Source organism: Nesoenas mayeri (genome assembly GCF_963082525.1).
Source record: "Nesoenas mayeri genome assembly, chromosome: 8".
Classification (NCBI taxonomy): Eukaryota; Metazoa; Chordata; class Aves; order Columbiformes; family Columbidae; genus Nesoenas; species Nesoenas mayeri.
In genome coordinates, this window is record NC_137554.1 from 27,171,027 (window position 1) to 27,190,459 (window position 19,433).

At 41.8% G+C, this 19,433-nt stretch overlaps 1 protein-coding gene across 1 annotated transcript in view; it reads left to right on the plus strand.

The window, feature by feature from the left end:
* Positions 1-19,433, plus strand: part of LOC308043135 (serine/threonine-protein kinase TNNI3K) — a gene marked incomplete at both ends in the record, with an annotated part of 47,163 nt that overhangs the window by 18,501 nt on the left and 9,229 nt on the right. Inside the window, 9 exons of the mRNA XM_080349054.1 lie at positions 270-356; positions 1,283-1,339; positions 2,358-2,450; positions 2,536-2,593; positions 2,711-2,905; positions 3,010-3,114; positions 17,001-17,053; positions 17,868-17,920; positions 19,079-19,211. Of these exons, the coding sequence (XP_080205180.1) occupies positions 270-356; positions 1,283-1,339; positions 2,358-2,450; positions 2,536-2,593; positions 2,711-2,905; positions 3,010-3,114; positions 17,001-17,053; positions 17,868-17,920; positions 19,079-19,211 (834 nt within the window). The remainder of the gene's footprint in view (positions 1-269; positions 357-1,282; positions 1,340-2,357; positions 2,451-2,535; positions 2,594-2,710; positions 2,906-3,009; positions 3,115-17,000; positions 17,054-17,867; positions 17,921-19,078; positions 19,212-19,433) is intronic.

Below are 19,433 nucleotides of genomic sequence, written 5' to 3' on the forward strand. Positions count from 1 at the left end.
GGTGGCCTCGTGAAAATAACATGCTTCATTTTATTGGTAGGTATTTCCCTATATTTCTGTATTTAAGAATCCTAGTATGTTTCAGATTAGCACCATTGTATCTTTGTTTACATGTTTTATGGACACATTGTGCCTTTTAAAAAAATCTCCTGATTTTGTATAAATCAATTAATAAAATTAAATTAAATAATAAAAACAAAACAATCAAACAAACCAACCCCACTATTGAATTTACCTACAAATCCTTATATTTGCTCTTTCTTTCCTAGGTCATGATGCCATTGTGACTCTCCTGAAGCATTATAAGAGACCCCAAGATGATTCACCCTGTAATGAATACTCACAGCCTGGAGGAGGTAGGGTCTGAGAAATCACTTTATTCTCTCACTGAAGAGTCTGATCCAAAGGCCACTGGAGTCTCTGGGAATGTTCCACGGATGGCAGGAGCTTTGGATCGATTCTGTCTGGCACAAAGAAAATTAGTGTCATGAGAATCCCCATTTTCCAGGTACCCCCGATTTACGTCAAAATCCATCCTTTATCTTAAAATAGAGTTGTCACACTGTATTACTCACTAGAAAGAAAATCTAAAAGCTGTGAGGTGACGATTGATCCCTGGTAATCATTACCCACACCTTTTTATATCCTTCAGACCTTGTTTATCCATTCTCTTTGTGCTGTTAATTCTGATGTTTCTTTGATTACTGACATTCAGCATATTTCTATAACCAGTTCCCTTCATATTTTTTAATATCTTTTGATATCTAATTCCCCCTTGGGAAAAAAAAAAAAATTAATTACCCTTTTTGCTACAAAAATCCTCATTTATTTTGGCAAGTGGTTAACACACCCAGACAGAGGTTTTGCTGATGACTGTTTGAAGCTTGAACAGAGACGCGAGAGATGAAATCCCTGGTAGGTGGAGCAGCCGAGGTGTGTTGGGCACCTCCCAGCACACTGAGCAGCACGATGCGCTCGCAGCCCAGGCTGGGTTTGTGAATCTGCTCCAGGATCCTTCACGGAGTCTGGCTGACATAGAATAACAGGCGTCTGGAGCACCGGGGACAGTCCAGTCGTTCCATAGCGCTTGGTGAAGCACTACACAAATTACTTTCAAGAACACAGCAATATCATGTCACAATCATACATGTTTGTGTGCTTATATGTATTTTAACCCCTTTATTTTTCATTATTTAAGCAATCATTGCCTCATTAATTTATCAGTACCCATGCTTATACTTTCTTTGAATTCCATAAAATGTATTCTGTTCTTTTATTTCAGATGGTTCCTACGTGTCAGTTCCATCCCCTCTAGGAAAGATTAAAAGCATGACTAAAGGTACTCCCAATGGCAAGGGAAAACTTGAACTTGTATGGCCTTTTTACCCAAGATATTAGTCAACCTGAATGTGCTACACGATTCATGATTCCTGGCACTTTCATTGTTCAGAAACTTAATGATGTGCATAAGCAGCAGCTATATTTCCCTAGGATAATTTTAGGAAACAATGTGCTTAGTTTTGTTGCTCAGCATCACAATAGTTCCTATATTTATCTGATTTTCATGAGCTTTAATTTTTTTTTTATTTGAAGAAAAGGATGTGATTGTGAATCAGTGCTAATGGAATATTCATGTATGCATGAATGCAAACAAATATCTTATTGAATTCCTCTGTAAAATGCCTGCATTCTGTCAAAATATAATTTGTGTTAATCCGAAACACATATAGATAAAACATTCAGATGCATATTTGTACTTTAAAATATTTCATTTTTCATGGTGCTTTCAGTTTAACACTTCAAATACTCACTCTGGATATGATCAAATCCTTACATCCTTTACACCACAGCACTGGAGTGTTTCATTTAGAAATATTATGACAAACTTTATAGTAATAAACCAAAAAGATCAACAAGGTAGGAACGTTTGCTAATTAAATTAAGTTGCAAAACGTAGATTCCGCATGCCACTAAGGAGCCAGTCAGATCCGGAATAGCGTCCCCTGCACCAGCAACGAGCATCAGATACACAGGCAATCGGGAGCTCATTCTCCCTTTGAAGAATTTTAGGCAACCATGATGTGGTACCAGCAGAACCTGCCCATGGGGCAGCGCTCATCAGTGACACGACTTAAAGCCAGGAAAGCCCAAGGCAATGGTAGCATTGCAAGTGTTAATATTTGTTCTTGGGGTTTACTGCGGTTCCTGAAAGAGAAGACAACAGGATTACCAGCCAAGCAAGTTACAGGAGGAAAATTAGCTTTCCTGTGCAATGGTTTGGTGAAGTTAAATGTTTCTATTCTCTCCTTCCCTGTGACTCCATGTTTTACAGATAGGATCTGTGTTTTGTTTCACAGAAAAGGCAGACGTTCTCCTCCTCCGTGCTGGTTTGCCATCACATTTCCATCTTCAGCTCTCTGAAATTGAGTTCCATGAAATTATTGGCTCAGGTACCAGAAATAAGAATGCATCTGTTTTAAATATCTGATATTCGTAATAAATATATTGGTGCTTATTTATTTTAAACCATTTTAGGGTCTTTTGGAAAAGTATATAAGGGACGATGCAGAAATAAAATCGTCGCAATCAAACGGTAAGTTTATCTGACTTCTCCATCTTGTTTGGTTAATGACTAGTCTGAAGGTTTTTTTAAAAAAAAAATATTTTATTATATTTTTGCTTTAATGTTTTCTCTCATGTAAATTCTAAGCTATCGGGCCAATACCTACTGCTCCAAATCGGACGTGGACATGTTCTGCCGCGAAGTGTCCATCCTGTGCCGGCTGAACCACCCGTGTGTCATCCAGTTTGTGGGTGCCTGCCTGGACGACCCCAGTCAGTTCGCCATCGTCACGCAGTACATCTCCGGCGGGTCACTCTTCTCCCTGCTGCACGAGCAGAAGAGGTGAATCCACCGGCGTGCCACAATTTACAGATAAAAGTAATTTACAAATAATTCTTGTCTGTTTATTAACTTTGAGGTTTGGTTTTTTTTTTTCCAAAATATAGAACTCTAGATCTGCAGTCTAAATTAATCATTGCTGTAGATGTTGCCAAAGGCATGGAGTATCTCCACAACCTGACGCAACCCATCATACATCGTGATTTGAACAGGTGAGTTTCTTTCTTTACCCTAAGAGTTCAAGACAGATGAAGCCCCAAACACTGGTGCTGCTCTGCAATCCAGCTGTTTGTACAGCTGCACAGGATCTCATTAACAGCCATGGAGCTGGAGGGAGGCCTGTGCATCCACTGGACCAGGGAACCGGGACACAATGCTTCCCCATTCACTGGAGGCTTTCACACATTTTAGTTGGATGACTTGACAGATGGAATTCGTGCTTATAAAAATTTCACTGACAGATATCATATCTGAAATTTCAAAGCCATTCAAACCCTACCTGCACACACTAGCCCTGTAGGATAGCCTGTTTACAATTGATGTGATGTAGTGTATTTCCCCAGTATAAGTTCTTAAATCCCAAACATTAATTAATTCATTTCACCAGTTTTTGTCCTTCTAAGAATTAAGTGCCTGATTCAAACTAGTCACTAGCCCCCCCAAGTTCAATGCAGTAGTGTGGAGCATTTCTAGAGGCAACCCCCCCTGTTGTTTTCCCCCTTAGAAAAGGGGGAACCTTGATGATCCTGTCCATGTCCCGGGAGGGAGCAGCTCAGACTGTGCCCAAAGCTGAAAAGACTCAGAGTTTTTATGCAAACTGCTATGAGTCGCATTTGCTGAACTGTAATTGTCATGAAAGGATGCAGCTGCTAAAAACCAGTGTTTTCTTGCATCTAGCCCACCAATGTTCCATCTTTATTAGAAGCAGGAAACATCCTCTCTGCTGAGCAGAATCTTTGTGTGTCCTGTTTACATCAGAAACCTCTCAGACCAGCCATTCTGCACTAACTCCTACTTTGGAGGGATTGAGCCCAAATTACCTGTAGGTGTTTTTAAAGAAAAGCAAACGGGAGAATAAGTCAGTGCTGGAGAAGTGGTGCATTTCTGAGCCTTGGAACAGCTCCTGAGACAAGAAAGCTGCTGCAGAAAGAATTCTTATAAAGTAGGACAAAGTGAGTTACAAAATGGAGTTTCTTCGGTGTCAGACACACACCTCTTCATTTCCCACTAGCTTAACTACTTGGTCTTTTAAAAATCCCAGAAATGTTCATTTTGTTTGCATCTCAGGTGACCGGGCCTATAGAGTTGTGGTGATATAACGAATAAGGTTTTCCTGCATCTTGCTCTAAGTTTCCATTTTCCGGTGACACTGACAGCTGCAGTGAAAGGTTTCTTGTGAGAGACACTCATTCTTTTGGAAAAGGGAGCTGAGTTTTTCCCTTTGCTGAGCAAAGAAGTGAACCATTTGGGAGACTATGCCCAGTTCAAGGTTCTGGTATGAAATTCTGAAAAAATATGAGGCAGCAGCAGTTTTCTGGACGTTGTTGTTGGTATCTCCAAGAGACCAGCATGGCTTGCACGTGTGAAGGGTTCTGTGTTCATGCTCCAAGCTGACAGCTCTGCAAAGGACACCAGTGTAGGCAGGGACTTCAAATGTGGTGTTTGTTCTTCACAAATGCAAGGTTTCTTGGGATTTGTAGCATAACGAGGACACAGGATATGTATATGTATACGTATACGTATATGTATATGTATATGTATATGACCAGTCACAGGGGTGCAAACTGAAGCCCACCAGACTCAGAGTCCTGTCTCTGGCAGTGGCCCATGCTGACAAATCTGAGAGCCAGGCATGTATATAATGATAATGTATTGAATTCTCTCTCAGTTCCCAAGAACTTTAGGTTGAAAAGGATATTTTCAAAAATGAGTACCTGCTCTTGAAGTCACATTTTTTAAATGAAAGAGTAACTCTATTTGTGGTTATAAAAGAAGAAATTTCCTTGCAGAGCGAAGAAGAAAATCAGATCACTAATGCAAAAGAAACTGCACATTTATTTATTTTATTCTGAAAAATATCATCTTACAAACCATATCACTTCAAGCCAGTCTTCTGGGATTTATGTGCCCTAGGTTAGCAATATTGGCACAAATTCTGCTTTATACTCTGACTGCAGATTTTAGCACACTTGGCATTATTCTTCTACTCCAATGTACGAGCGCATCCACCTGCTCGTGGTAAAACCTCTACGAGCACAAGCACCAGCTTGGGTTATTTCTGCTGGGACCCCAAGTGCAAGCAGCTGGCCCTGGGTTGCAGGCGGGGGTCATCTGTCTGGGGTGGCCTGTGGTGACAGTGTCCCCAGTGGGTACATCCCACCGGCATTTGTGAAATGCTTTTGGGGTGCTGGCTGATTTTGAATTACCCCCCAACCCATTTGCGCTGGGTCTACTGTTTGGGTTTGGTTTCTGTTTCAGTTCCGCATTGAAGTTGCTTTAAGCTGATTATTTTCTCGGAGTTGTTCTGGGGTGCCCTCATGACACAGACCCCATTACTTTATTGAAATGTGCAGATATGGTGTTTCTGTGTGGATATGATAAATGTATGATGTTTAGAAGAATATTGCTAAAACAATAGATTAATTGTTTACATTGAAGGGTTAATCCAAGTATATTAATATAAGCCATATTCTGCAATTTTACTGTAGCAGAACTACATAAAATTTGTTAGAGAGTATTTTAAATGCACTTTGGATTTGCCAAATACTTTCAAAACCTATGTCGCTCATAAAAATTCTTTTAGCCTAAGAAAGCCTGAACTCACATTTCAGGGGCCTTTCAAATGCTTCATTTTGACATTTTAAATTATTTTCCTATTCTTCCTAGCTTTTTAATTTTTTAATTGTCATTCAACTTCCAGGTATTAAAAATAAAATTTTACTTATCAAATCTCAAGAATTTTTTTTAAAAAAAAGGAATGTTTCATCTTCCTAAGAACAAGTAAAGTTTTGTTGACAAGAAATGTCTGTTCCCCACTTCTTAGTTGACATCTTGTCATTGTGAAGACTCTCTAATGCCTTAATAATTGAAATTATGAAATGCTGGGCACTTAATTCATTGGTTTCTGTCCTTGTTGACTGGATTTCCCACACAGGCAAATACTTTCTCCTGCTGTCCTGAAACGGTGGATCCAAAGTAACACCTTGTCGCTTGCTTTCATTACTGCTTTTCTTTTTCTTTGTTTGTTTTGTCCTTTTTTACTTTAAATATTTTCCCCTAGTCAGTTTCTTGGTTTCTTTGGCCCATTCATTACAGATAAAGCATCTCTAATTGGTTGACTTCTAAGAGCTGAATTTGAGTACAGATCAGCTCACTCATTCGGTTTCTTTAGTGATACCCGAGTGGAATCACCAAGTCCTTGGTCTACGCAGAGAAAATCCAGCTATGGAAATAGGCTCAGGGTGTGCACCTTTCAGTGAAAGGTGGTGAAATAACTAGCTGGACTGAGCTGTGAGATTTTAGGTGAAAATGCCTCCTTTTGCTAAAGACACACAGGCAGTTATTGAGCAGAGCTCACAGCAGCTCCCCCAGGCCATCACGTTTATGGAATGAAGCGGTTTGCTCGCAGTCAAATCACACACGGTGGGAAAGGCCCACACCAGCCCCCTGCACACACCACTGATGGGGGTCAGGTGCTGTTCTGCTCCCTTTGGGCTTTCCTAGAGGAAAGTTCTTGGCTGTGCAGCCCAAACCAAACCGCTCTGGTTTGGCTGGGGGGGTTGAGTGCATCTTCCACAAATGTCTTCTACCTCATTTTTTCTTTCCATGCTTGTATTTGACCCGGTTCTCTGTTGCACACCATCCATGTGCACCACTTGCTCTCCTCCTTCCAGCCGAGGTTCTTCTCCTCACCCCACTGACTCCTCACACCCTCCATTTTCTCACCAGCCTCCTTCATGCATCTGTGTCCCTCCATGGGTTCCTTTGGGCCACCAGGCTGTGGGGCTCAGATGAAGATACTTTCTTTGGAGCTGTAATTCTTGCCCCAGCCATGACACAAGCCAAGAGCCCCATGCCTGCGTGCTGCACTCTGTGGAACTGCTTCAGGACAGCAAAGATCCAAACCTTACCATTCAGCTTTACACCTTGTCACTACTGGCTGTTAGAAAAATGGCTCTGCTCTAAAGGATTTTAAATAATGTTTTCCACAAAAGAAAACTCAAAACATTATCTCACTAGAGAGCCAAAAAGCATGTCATTGCCTCACAGAACTTCTACCAGATCATATTTGTGAGGGTCAAAGATAATTTGCTGTAAGCACATCAGTGCGGTTGCTGTGTGGTACTGAGAGCAGCTTAACTTCTGAAACTTTTCAGTGTGAGAGCAGAAGTCGTGTTTGCAGCATGAGTCCCAGCCAGCCCACAGGCACAATTACTAGATGAAAATCTTTACTACCACTGAAGAGAAAGATCAAGAGTGAAATTCTGACCCTTTTGTGTTAAGTTTTGCCAGTGGCTTCACAGGAGCTTTAAATTTTTTACCTTAAATTTTCACATAGCTTGCAACCCCCGTTTTTAAGTTCTGAAATCTAATGCAATGCACATAATGCATTAATTAAATCTGCAATATGGCCTGGCAGAACAGAGAAGAAAATGAATCTTTCATGTCTCTACCCTGGAAAAGGGGTTATCCTTCCATTTTGAGAATAATTGTGAGTTCTATTTGGCTTCCCAGTTCTGGAAAAAAAGTTCTGACAGCTATCAGCAATGGTGACCTGTATCAGCTTATTACTACTTACACCGTGGTGAGGGATTGTAGCCACAATGGTTATAGCACTTTGATAAAAAAAAGAGACCATTTTAGTATCAATTTAATTTAAGCAATAGCAGCTGAACATGTTTAGACCCAGCCTTTGAGCGCCCGACCTTCATTTGCCGGCTGTAAGTGTGAAGGTTTTGGAGCTGGCTCAGCCAGGGCGATGAAAGGGGACGGCAGGCTGGTGGGGACGGGGACGGTGTCTGCAACTCCTCTTTGTTACAGAGCCCCTAGTGAAATCTGAAAATAGCACTTGCCTTTCATTAAACCCACAGCGTGTTACAGCAGTTGCCTTTCATTAAACCTGCAGTGTGCTAAGGGTATAAGGATCTTTTCATGGCCCTTTTCTCTGGGAAGGGACAGCCCTGAATGTGTATTGCTGTCCCCTGCCCTGGCAGGTCTGCAGAACTACCTGCTCTTGTAAAGCCAGGATGATTACACGCTTCTCATTCTTCTCTCATATTTTTCCTTCCATGGTTTCATGAAGAGAAGGGTGCTTGGTCTCACAATTTCGAACTGTATGCGGCCTGAACAGAAGACAATTAATTCCTGATTCTGCTGAACTCATTATTAACCTTCTCAGCTTAGATTTATCTGGCTGTATTTTTCAAATAAGAGGCTTAAGAGTTCCTTTCTCATCTGTGGTTTTCAAATTTCCAAGTGCCATTGAGGCAATAACAGCATTTTAGAGCTATTTCTGCGAGTTATACTTATTCCTTTAGAAAAGAAAAATTAGTAACTGTAGTGTTCACGGGTGGTACCAGACTGACAAAGCCGTTCCAGAGATTTACCTCCTGCTCTCACGTGCATCTGCACTCAGCACCGAGATGGGCTTCTTGCACATTTTGTCGGAAAGGCTGATGCACACCATGCATAGAACGGGTCTGTTTAGTGATTTTTCAGCCCCTCTACAAAAACTGTAAACCGAGGTCTTGACACTATCTGTTGTCAAGCTGGGTTTATTTCAGGTCTATACAATCCTTGAGTAAACTCAAGCTGAAGCTGGAGTTCGATACAGTTTATTCACATTGAGATGTGGTGACCATTTTTGTCCCTGCTGACAGAGGTCAAATTTGAACCAAGCCCACAGAAAATTCTAGTTTTGTATGATTCATGTGCCTACATTTAACCCAGGGTACAGCCTTCAAGGGTCTCTCTAGTTTAGCCTTGTGCTTGATTAATTTTCAGTTGGCATCTGGTGAGGGTCTCAAAACAATTCCAGATGTCACACTCAAATCAGTTAAATATTTTGTTGGAAAGTATATATGGGAGCTAAAATCAGATTAAATATAAACTGAAGGAGTCTTGGCTGTATTGTATGAACTCACTGCACTTTAATGATTAAAATGATCATGCTGGGGTTGGGGTTTAGGTGAAGCTGGAAATCTTGAAGACAGTGAATTGTGGGGAGTCCTGATTGGGAGAGCTTCATTTTTTTCTGTCCTAAAAACTGTTATCTGATGAAATTTTTGTTTATCACTTGACTGTTCTTGCTCATAACTACAGCTCTAATAAGGGCAAGTTATGCTTTTTTTGTTGAGACCATCAATATTACTTTCATTTTCCCTCCATCACATAAGCCATTGCCAACTCTTTAATTTCTCTTTTTCATATACTTTTCAGTCTCCTGAATTTACTTGGATCAGTCAACATGTTGATAAATACCTTGTAAGCATTGTTGTGTCCTCATTCATCTGCTGTTGTGTTGTAATTTGCTCAGCCCTACAAGAGCCACGTGCTGTGCAGGTATATAGTGACTGGTGTGAGAATCTGGAGTTACTGGAAGTTTTTGACCTAGATAAAGCCTTTTGTGAATCTTTCCCCACAGTTCCAGCTTGTTTGAAAATCTGTGTTTGTGGTGCTAATTTCTAAAAGCCTTGCTCTTTATTAGTTGTATGCAACTGGTGTTTTTCTGCTTCCTCTTGCGTGTTCTTTGCTGGAAATTAAATCAATTGCAATAGCATCCTTGAATCAGTAAATCAATTTTCAATAGATTCTATACACACTTTTCCTGCTAAATGACATTTTGCAATAGGCAAAAGATGTTTTGCTTTCATGGTCATGATCTGTATTCTTGTTCTGCATCTTGGATATAGCACATCTTTCACTAGCAAACATTGGAATAGCAAGTATTTTGTCTTTGTCCCTCAGCTTGATTCTGTCCACCTTTTATAGAGCTATAAAAGATCGTAAATGTGGCAATAGCTCCCTTTTCCAGTTATTTTAAAGGTTTCCTGTCTCATCAGGTGTCTGTACCAGGCACAGAACCCCTCTGTTCTCTATCAGTTGTGACAGTGATGGAGTGGTGCTTTGCTGTTTCACAGGACATCCAGCTGAATGTGGTTCAGGTGGAAGTGGGGAGATGTCGTTCCAGCTCTTTGAGCTTCTCTGGTCGCCAGAATCAGTGGCAGATGTCCCTGCAGCAATATGTAGCTGCATTCTGTGATAGTATCACAGGGGCTTGAAAAATAAATGAATTAGTGTGTAAAAACTCGGGATTTTCTTTTTCTCCTGGAAAAAGACATAGGACCCTTCAGCCTGTTTCTGAGCTGCCTGGGGAAGTGCAGCTGGTTCTGAGTGGTGGATGTGTGAGAATAACAGAGCGAGGGGCTGCGTGTAAATCCTTCCCTGTCCATTAGCGTCACCCATACCTTCTCAGTAATTCTAATTTGTGCTGCAACACTCTCTCAGTGTTACTGACTTCACAAAATCTTGACATACTTGAGCTGATCTTTCCGAAGTGGGGTAAATGTAATGTTTTGTTTAGAACACAGACATTGAGTTCCTTTATCCCTTGGCTGCTGGCTGTGCTTCATCTTGATCAAACATAGAAACAAAGAAAGAAAAATAATCAGAGCTTCAGTTTTGTTAATTCCTGGTATCTCGACTTTACAAGTTTGCCTTCCATTTTCCATTTTATGTACTTACTACAAAGTCTCTCCCAGGAAACTGAGATCCATAAAGCTTTTCAAAGTTTGAAAGAGAAGCTTACATCTCCAGACATGCTTCTGGCATAGTAATGACTTTTGATCCACTGTTAGTGTTCTGTCACAATAAATGGATTTTACTGAGCTCTTTTAGAGAGCCCAACAATAGATATTAGCTCTTGTGTACATGCTCCATCACCTGAGGAGATGGGTTCTCAGACTGTTTCTGAGACCATCCTTCGTTCCTGACATCCTGTGGGTCCCGGGGACCCTCCAGCCAAGCAACCTGGTGGGAACACACTCATGTCCTGTCCCCAGCATGTGACAGCCCCATCCCCCCCAAAGGGTTGGGGATGCCGGGCTTTAGGGTGGGGGGTGACACAGAAGAGCAGCCCTTGTACCCACTTGTGACTCCAGGTCCCTGCATAGTGTCACTCATGTGGCAGCACGAGGCTCCTGGTTGCTGCTGGTTCCGGTGCCACTGGTTTCCCCAGGAATGGTCCCAGGGAGCTTCTGCTGGCCAGATACCCAAGGGAGATGATGCTGCCACATGTCACATTGGGATTTGAGAGCACCCAGCTTCAGGGCACTGAGTGGGGTCCCAGATGTTGCATCCTCATGGTGAGAGCTTTTCTTTGGAGCATTTTCTCTTGAAAAAAACCATGAAGTACCTGTGTCTTGGTGTTGGCCTCAGTGTCCTCTTGATGTTGCTGTGTCTTCCTTCACAAAAGGTGCACGTAAACCCCTGAAAAGCGCAGCCTTCTAGGCTGGCTCACAGACACAGGTTTACATGGAATAATCTGCCTGCAGCTGCTGTGCTGGAGTGGCTGATGGGTGCTGGCCAAAGGCTTCCCCTCAGCCACCCTGTCAGGGTGTCCCCACTGCTGTCACCTCCTCTGTCCCCTGTCCTGGATGCAGCTGGGAAATTGCCCCTCAGCTCAGGCCTTACCTCAGCATTTTGAGAGATTATGTTTATGGTGTACTAATCTGCAGGGAATTGTAGCAAGGGTTTTAAGTCATGATGTGTTGTGTTAAACTATTAAATCTGTATTTCTACACCCGAACAAGCACCACTGTCAGGAGAGGTGTGGAAAACCTGATTTCGGGGAGCTCGGTGGGGCTGCAGCACAGGGCAGAGGGCAGGCTCTGGCTCAGGGTTATTAACCTGCTCTCTGTGCTGCACGCAGCCTGGAAACGCAGGATCCAAAAGCTCTGGCTCAGAGTTATTAACCTGTTGTCTCTGCTGCACACAGGCTGGAAACATAGGATCCAGAAACGCTGCTCGGGGTTTGGAAGGGCAGCACAAAAATATTTTTAACTGTTTTGAAAGCCAGACTCCAATGTGGAGACTGGTCTGTGCACGTGTATATGCTTTTGCAGAAAAAGTCAATATAACAAGAAATGTAATTTGGACACTGATGCAATCAATAAGTACTATGGCTTACATCAGAAGTTTGTATAGAGTAATATCCCCTGGAATCAATGCCCATTGCAGGATACAACCATTTATAATTTTGCACTGATGTTGCAATGATCCACTGCAAGGTTAAGAATAAAAGATCTCAGAAGCTGTAAATAGAGTGAAGTGAATCAGATCACGTTTTAGTCTAACTAACAGCTATGTGTACTTGAAAACTATTACCCTCATTTTTTGCAATTTACCGACCTCAAACTATGGTTTCCCAGACCCTCATATCTAACAGCTCAGCTTCTTTTCTAAGAAACCTTCAATTGAGAGTGTCATGTTGAACAAGACACGAACGTGACCTAATTCTGGAGACTGGAAGCAAATTTAGATTCAAAATAGTCTGTTTCTACACAGCCAGGAATGAAAGCACATCATTTTTCTCCTATGGGGGGTATTTTTCAAACACTGTGCTTAGTTTCTTGTTCATCCCACTCTATAGATAACAAAAGTAAAACGAATCATTTTAGTCATCACTCAGCTTAGGACTGTGGGACATTATGTCAGTCAACAAATTTAGATCCAGCCATGCCAGAGTCTGGGCTGTATGCTGTGGGCTGTCATTTTGGGTGACAGGTGCATTCATTTCAGCTGGAACACCACTATGTACTCGAGACTTTAAGGAACACATAATCTATCACTTTTCATAGCTTCCCTTCACTTTAAAAGTTGCAAGTGCCCTAGATCTGCCAACATCTATTGACTGACCTCTTCACCTTCTCTTGGATTATCATAAGACTTTGATTCTGTTAATGTAAAGTAGGTGCCTTCCAAACCCGCGGTGTTCTCTCTTTCCAGAAAAGCTTTGTGGTTTTGTCCTGGTGATTGCTGTGCTTGTGCTCACCTTAGTTCTGAGCCACTACACCCTAATTCCAGTTTGAGGTCACTCAGTCTTGTGAGTATGGCTTATGTTTCTAACTCCTTAGTGACCTCAGTTTTGTTATATTGAGTAAATGTTATGTGTTTGCACTGAGTTTTCCAAATTATAGACAGTTCCTTTGAACCTTGTGAACACAAGTTACACTGGGAGTTTTCCCAGGTGAAAGTCCTGTAGTTCAGGTGGCTGGCGATGTGGAAATACTGCAGTCCTAAGAATACAACTGTCCTGCTTTCTGGTGCCTCAGAACACCGTGGTTCTGGAGTCTTTCTATAGCCAGTGCTGAGCATGAGTAGCTAAACTCTTTTGGATATGGGGAGGGAACACTTCAGTTCTGGTCACTAAATGCTGCCAAACGTGTCAGCATTGCAGTAAAATGCCACATCGTTTTGCACACTCAGTATAGAACGAAGAAGAAGAAGAGGAGCAGGGAATAAGTGCATTCAAAAGGCATTTATGGATCCGCAGAAACAAAAGCCCATATATGTATAAATATGCATATAGGTGTTTGCTCAGTGCTTGGGGAATTGATGAATTCCCGTAGCAAGTCCCTAGGCAGTGTGTTGCCCAAAGAGCTGCGTGCATGTGGAGAGATGGAAAGGAGGCCATGGGAAAGCTACGGCTGGGAAAATCGTAGAACACTTTGGCTGGGAGGGACCTCCAGGGTCGTCCGGTCCAAAACCTTCCCTGAAGTTGGGCTGACTTCAGAATGAAATACCTGTATGAAATCCAGTAATGGCACACAGTGCTGCTTCAAAGCTTCTCCAGCAGAACAGTTCCTTTCATATGGCAAAACCCGCCAGCAGGTTAGACTGAACCCCTTACGAAACACAGAAGACATTTTGGACTAGACTCAGTTTTGGTCATTTTGATTGCCAGAACTTGAATCCTTTGCTTCTCTGTCCCTCCGTAAAGAATTTCTGCTGCCAACAGCTTTCATTTCAATCCCACAGTCCAGTCAAAAGCCATGAAATAGGGACTGGTGTTGGGAGAAAGACAGAGTTTCAAGTTTGAGGTTTTGAAGGCTCACTGACCCATCTTTGCAGTGTCACAGTGCTTGTAAAACAGTAGTGTCTCCTAAATGACCAGGGAACATGTCCATCTTTCAGAGATGTCACCAGGAGCGTCAAATAAGCTGATGTGATTTAATGCTCACTGCCATTCACTGGGCATTAACAGACTATGAAGGGGAAAAGGGATCTCCTTTTTTCCTGTCTTTCTTATTTCTTTTTTGGTCCATTAAGGATTAGGCACATAAAAATAAAATAAGATTTTTTAAAGGATATATACCTGATAACCCTGTTACTAGCAAGTGGTTTAGTTCCATAACATATTGACAAGCATAAGAAACATATAATTTGTGGTACTGTGTAAGGTAAGAGTTGGCAAAAAGAAAGTACCTACTCCAACAGTTCCCATGCTTTGTAACTGTTTGCTGGTTTTCTCTATACTTTTGGCAAAGTAAATATCATTTGAATTATCTTTCCAGAATGACCAAGTGCATTCAAGCTGAACCAAGTGTTGTCAAAAGGCTTAAATGATTAGTATCCCAGAGACCCACAATGAAAGGAAATTCAGAGACAGTGCTGTGTTTACAGACTGCATTGCACCCCCCTCTAGTGACCAGTCTTGGTAGGGCCAGATGGAAACTTGGCTTTGCAAGTATTTCCTATCAGAGAAGTTATGCTTTTGTTTTGGTTTTGCATGATGTTTGTGGAATCCTCCCTGGGAATTATAAAAAATGTCCTTTTTACATGGAGTTGTTTGATGGTTGAAGAATGTAGGCTCCTGGGATTTATTGTCATTTGTAATGACAGCCAGCTTAGAGGATAAGTTCAGAATGAAACATTTCAGTCAGGTTATTCAGTTACAGGAAAAAAATGTCATCTTTTTTGTACAGAACATTATGAAATGTTTGCTTACCATCTTAATTCAGAACAAAATCAAATGTTTCCATCTCGAAAATTTCTGGAAATACTTGGGTTTATTTCCCAACCCACTCTGCTAAATGAGTTTATTTCCAAGACCGTAAAGGCTTACATTTTCTTGGGACATTAACCTAGTCCCTGTTTATATGTTATCAATTTTCTGCAGATACCTCCATCCCGTTGTCCTTTTGTTAATAATTCTGACACTTCGACAAATGGATAAAGCTGAACAGGTACCAGAAAATCAGCAGGAAGTCCCTGAACTTTTGTCGTTCTTGTGCTGTTGTGTTCTTAGGTGGTTCTGTTGAGATAATGCAGTTTGAGAAGATGATACAAAACATCCAGAGTATTTTAAGTTCTATCTATTGCTCTGAGGAAGAAATTCTCCCCTCCTCATTGCAAACATGTGTTGGGTACTTGTGGTGAATGGCAGCCTGGAGCACAGCTCATATGTTTTGCTTGGTTTGCAGCTCTGCTACCTACCTGCTCGCAAGTTGACACTTATCAAATGCATAGGAAATATTTACAGTCTGATATGGAAATATTTTTGTATTTGTTTTGTTCATACTTGGAAGCTTATTTTTTTTAATCCTCTAATTAACAAAAAGGGTGCATACAGAGGGTTAGATTTCCTGCTAGGAATTATCCGTATGCCTTACTGCCTTTGAGCAAATAATATGTAAGTAAATCTGAATTTTCTTCACAATTCCTTCAATAAATGGATTTTAACCACCACACAAATCTCATAATTCACCTCTTTAGTTCTAGCAGTTTTAGGACAAATCCAGTAGATGTAACGTTAAGCCTCGAAATATCTCTGCTGACAATGTAAGGTACAGTTCTGCTTATCCGAGTCTTTACATCCACCGAGGCCGGCAGTTGCTATGGCTTCAAAGATTTCACAGAAATCAAAACACTTTGATAAGTGTCAGAACCAGTAGTTATCTGTGATAGAAGATTTCTCTGATCTCTGGATGTCCTGACAGAGATTGCCCCGTACATCTGCTGACCAAACAAGAATTTTCCTGTAGTTATTCCTTTCTTCCTGACTCCAGAAACTGTCTGGGGCAAAGATGAAGATGTTTTATTGACATAAGAACCTGACACATACAGGTCTAATCAGAATGGCACATTTTCCTGTGATTTCTTGCTGCCTGCAGCTCAGTTAAAAGAGGTGACTGTGAACTTCACCTCAGCTGCAGATCTGGGATCCAGGACACTTTGCAGGGTGCAGAGGTGCAGGATCTGGGATCCAGGGCACTTTGCAGGGTGCAGAGGCAGTTCTGGCTGCAGCATCCCCCAGATCACTGGGCTGCGCAGTGTTCTGTCTGTGAAATCTTGCTGGGTTAATCCCCAGTTCCGCTCTCCTCGGAGCACCGGCCATTGCCCCAGACCCCTCCTTGCTGCCGCTCAGAGTTACAGCCCCCAGTCCCTGGGGATGCTGATCACATCGTATGGACCAGTTTGCCCAGGGAGCTTGTCTCATGAAAGTAACATTTACATTATCAAGTGTGGTTATTAAAATGAATAGGACTTACCATTGCGTCATCATTTTTTCCCCAGCTTAATGGATTTCTTATGGCTTCTGGTGATACATTCTATATAGATTCTTCAGATCTGTTCCTTCCCTTCCATACCTTGGCATTAATCTGGAATTACAGCTATGGATTTATGTTTATGTGAGCCTTAAAAGAGAAAATAATCAGCCAATGTAATTTTATTTAAAGGCCATCACTGTATTTATATTCAAATATCATCTTTTTCACTTCATCAGTGTGATTCAGTGCATATATTGAATAAAGCTGTTGTACTTAATCTGTAACTGTTTAGAGTAAACATTTTGCTCCAGTATTGATTAGAAACTGACATTCTCATTTATGAAGCTATTGGGTCTGCCCTCTCAGAGTTAGTGTGTCCTTTAGAACAACAAATGTGAGATTTAGCTGAAAGTTTTTATTTATAGACTTTTATCTACCTAAGCAGGTAATTTGAACTCCTCAAGAGTTTAGCTGCGTACAAAAACTGTAGAATTTTCACCATCTTTAAGACACTATTGAACAATTACTTATATTTCTTGTTTCTCCAGCCACAATATTCTCCTGTATGAGGATGGTCATGCAGTTGTTGCTGATTTTGGAGGTGAGGATTTTTAATGAAGCCTTTATAAAATAACCTCAGATTCTCTAAACCAAAATACCTGCTGGCTAAGAAGATGCTAGGGAGGTTGCTCTTCATGTTGTTATCAAGAGAGGACCCAAAAGGCTTGGGGGGTGAGATGCATGAACACCAGCCTAGGATAGGAGGGCGGTGTCAGTGTGACCATGTCCACAAGGACGCAGAGGTGGCCAGACCTGCTGTCACCAGCCCCAGGCTGGGACAATGTGGGATCAGCTGCCTGGCCACAGCGTTGCTGACACACTCTTATTCTTACCATGCACACTTTAGTGTGTTTGCCTGATATGTCAAAGGCATCCGAGTCCTGCCTGGGGATTTGTTTATGTGTCACAAAATGTGGCATATCCCACCTTCACTATAGTCATGCCAGATCTTGTCATGTTTAGGTGGGTTGCTTTTCTGACATCGAGTAAGACTGACAGGGTCTGTGGGACTGCTGTTCAGTGCAGGGCTCAGTGTGTTGTCAGTCCAGATACGGTTATGTTGACCGGTACAAATAACCATGAGCTCACAGATTGAGCTGCATCCTCAGCTGCTGTAAACTGCACTAATGTCGGTGGAGCTTTGTAGGTTGGTGCCGGTGCTGAACAGGGCATGCAGGTTTCTGGAGCCTCATTATCTGTACACATCCTGGTTGAAAAACAGTTATCACCGTTCTCCTGGACTCTCAAAAAACAAAACATCACAACAAATGCTTTTTACTAAGACTTTTGTATAATAAGATGAGCATTGGCTTAACAGTAATTTGTTGTTGTTGTTGTTGTTCTGTGTATTTCAGAATCTAGATTTTTGCAATCCCTGGATGAAGACAATATGACAAAACAACCTGGGGTTTGTTTCTTGTTTTGTTCCACATAATTAGTATAAAACATACAGACAAACTCAGGTTAGGAGAAAATTACACTAGAAATATTTTTGTTGGAAAAATGAACCAGTATAGTATTTTATTTCTCTTAATGTTTCTTTGTGTTTGGTTGGGTTTTTTTAATATAAGCCTTTTTAATAACAGAGATGAGTGAATATACAATATCTGCAATGGAAAATAATGCTTTACAAGGTTGTCTTTTAAGCTCTATTTACCCCAAAATCCTTAGTAAAGTGTCATTTTTTTACACCACCCTTCCCCACTCACACACACATGTTGGTGAGAGGTAGTTCCTATGTCTAACAGGGAATTGGTTATTCAACACTGACTTTCTTTCAGAGCTCTTTTGTCCATTACAAGTCTGTTGCTCACAGATAGGCAGCTTCACAAGACAGTGTTGATGTCTCCACAGGTTTAGTCCAGGTGCATTGTGTGTGTCACTGACACTTTGCACCATCTTAATGACTAATTGTGGAACAGGGTGGTAATGCTAAATCCAGGGCTTAGCAATCATCTTTTTACCAAGTGCTAATAGGTTTTGACTGTGTGAGGAGTGAGCACTGCTGCTGCAGGCTCTCCTGGGAAGGGCTGCCCTGCAAAGGGTGTAGATTTGGTTACTGGGTGCGAGGAACCTGCACAACCACCCTGAAGCCCTCACTCCTTGTGCAGCAGCCTCAGGATGGGGCTTGTGTAGAATGCGGTTTGTGCAGAACATGGTGAGATGCCCAGAGAAGCACCAACCCAATGCAGTTATCGGCAGCTTTTCCATCTGCCAGCTGGAGCAGCAGTTAATTGGCATTACATGGAATGCTCAGACCTTATAATGTGGTCTCCAAGCTTTGAGGCTGGTGTCCTGCTGTTATTCTAGCACCACTCTCCTGTTCAGAGCCTGATCAGTCTGGTTTTACGGTGCTGAGACAGCTGCCATGCTAATGCTGTTACTTATAATGTGCTGCCTAGATTTTGCAAGCCAGATGGAATTTTTTTCCTGGCAAATTAACCAGTTATTTTATGGAGCAATGGTGACAGGGAAATAAGAAAGGAAAACAAACACAGAAATACAAAGGATGCGTATGTGAGGAGGTAACCCCTGCTGATGTGTTGCTGGCGTGTCCTGGGTGCAGAACCTGCGCTGGATGGCCCCCGAGGTGTTCACCCAGTGCACCAGATACACCATCAAAGCCGATGTCTTCAGCTACGCTCTGTGCCTCTGGGAGCTGCTAACAGGTGAAATCCCATTTGCTCACCTGAAACCAGGTAAGGTGCTCAATGAACGAACATTTAAATTCCTCTGAACTGAAGAAGTAGCTACACTGTATAATACTAACCAATTTTTACTAAAGTCTGTTATTAGGTGCAGGCAAAAGCTGCAATGAGGACAGACAATGGCTGAAATTATTTTTATGATGAATACTATGATGGGAATGGGATATGGTTAAAAAATGTTAGACCATTCTTGTTACGATCTCATGGTTGCAA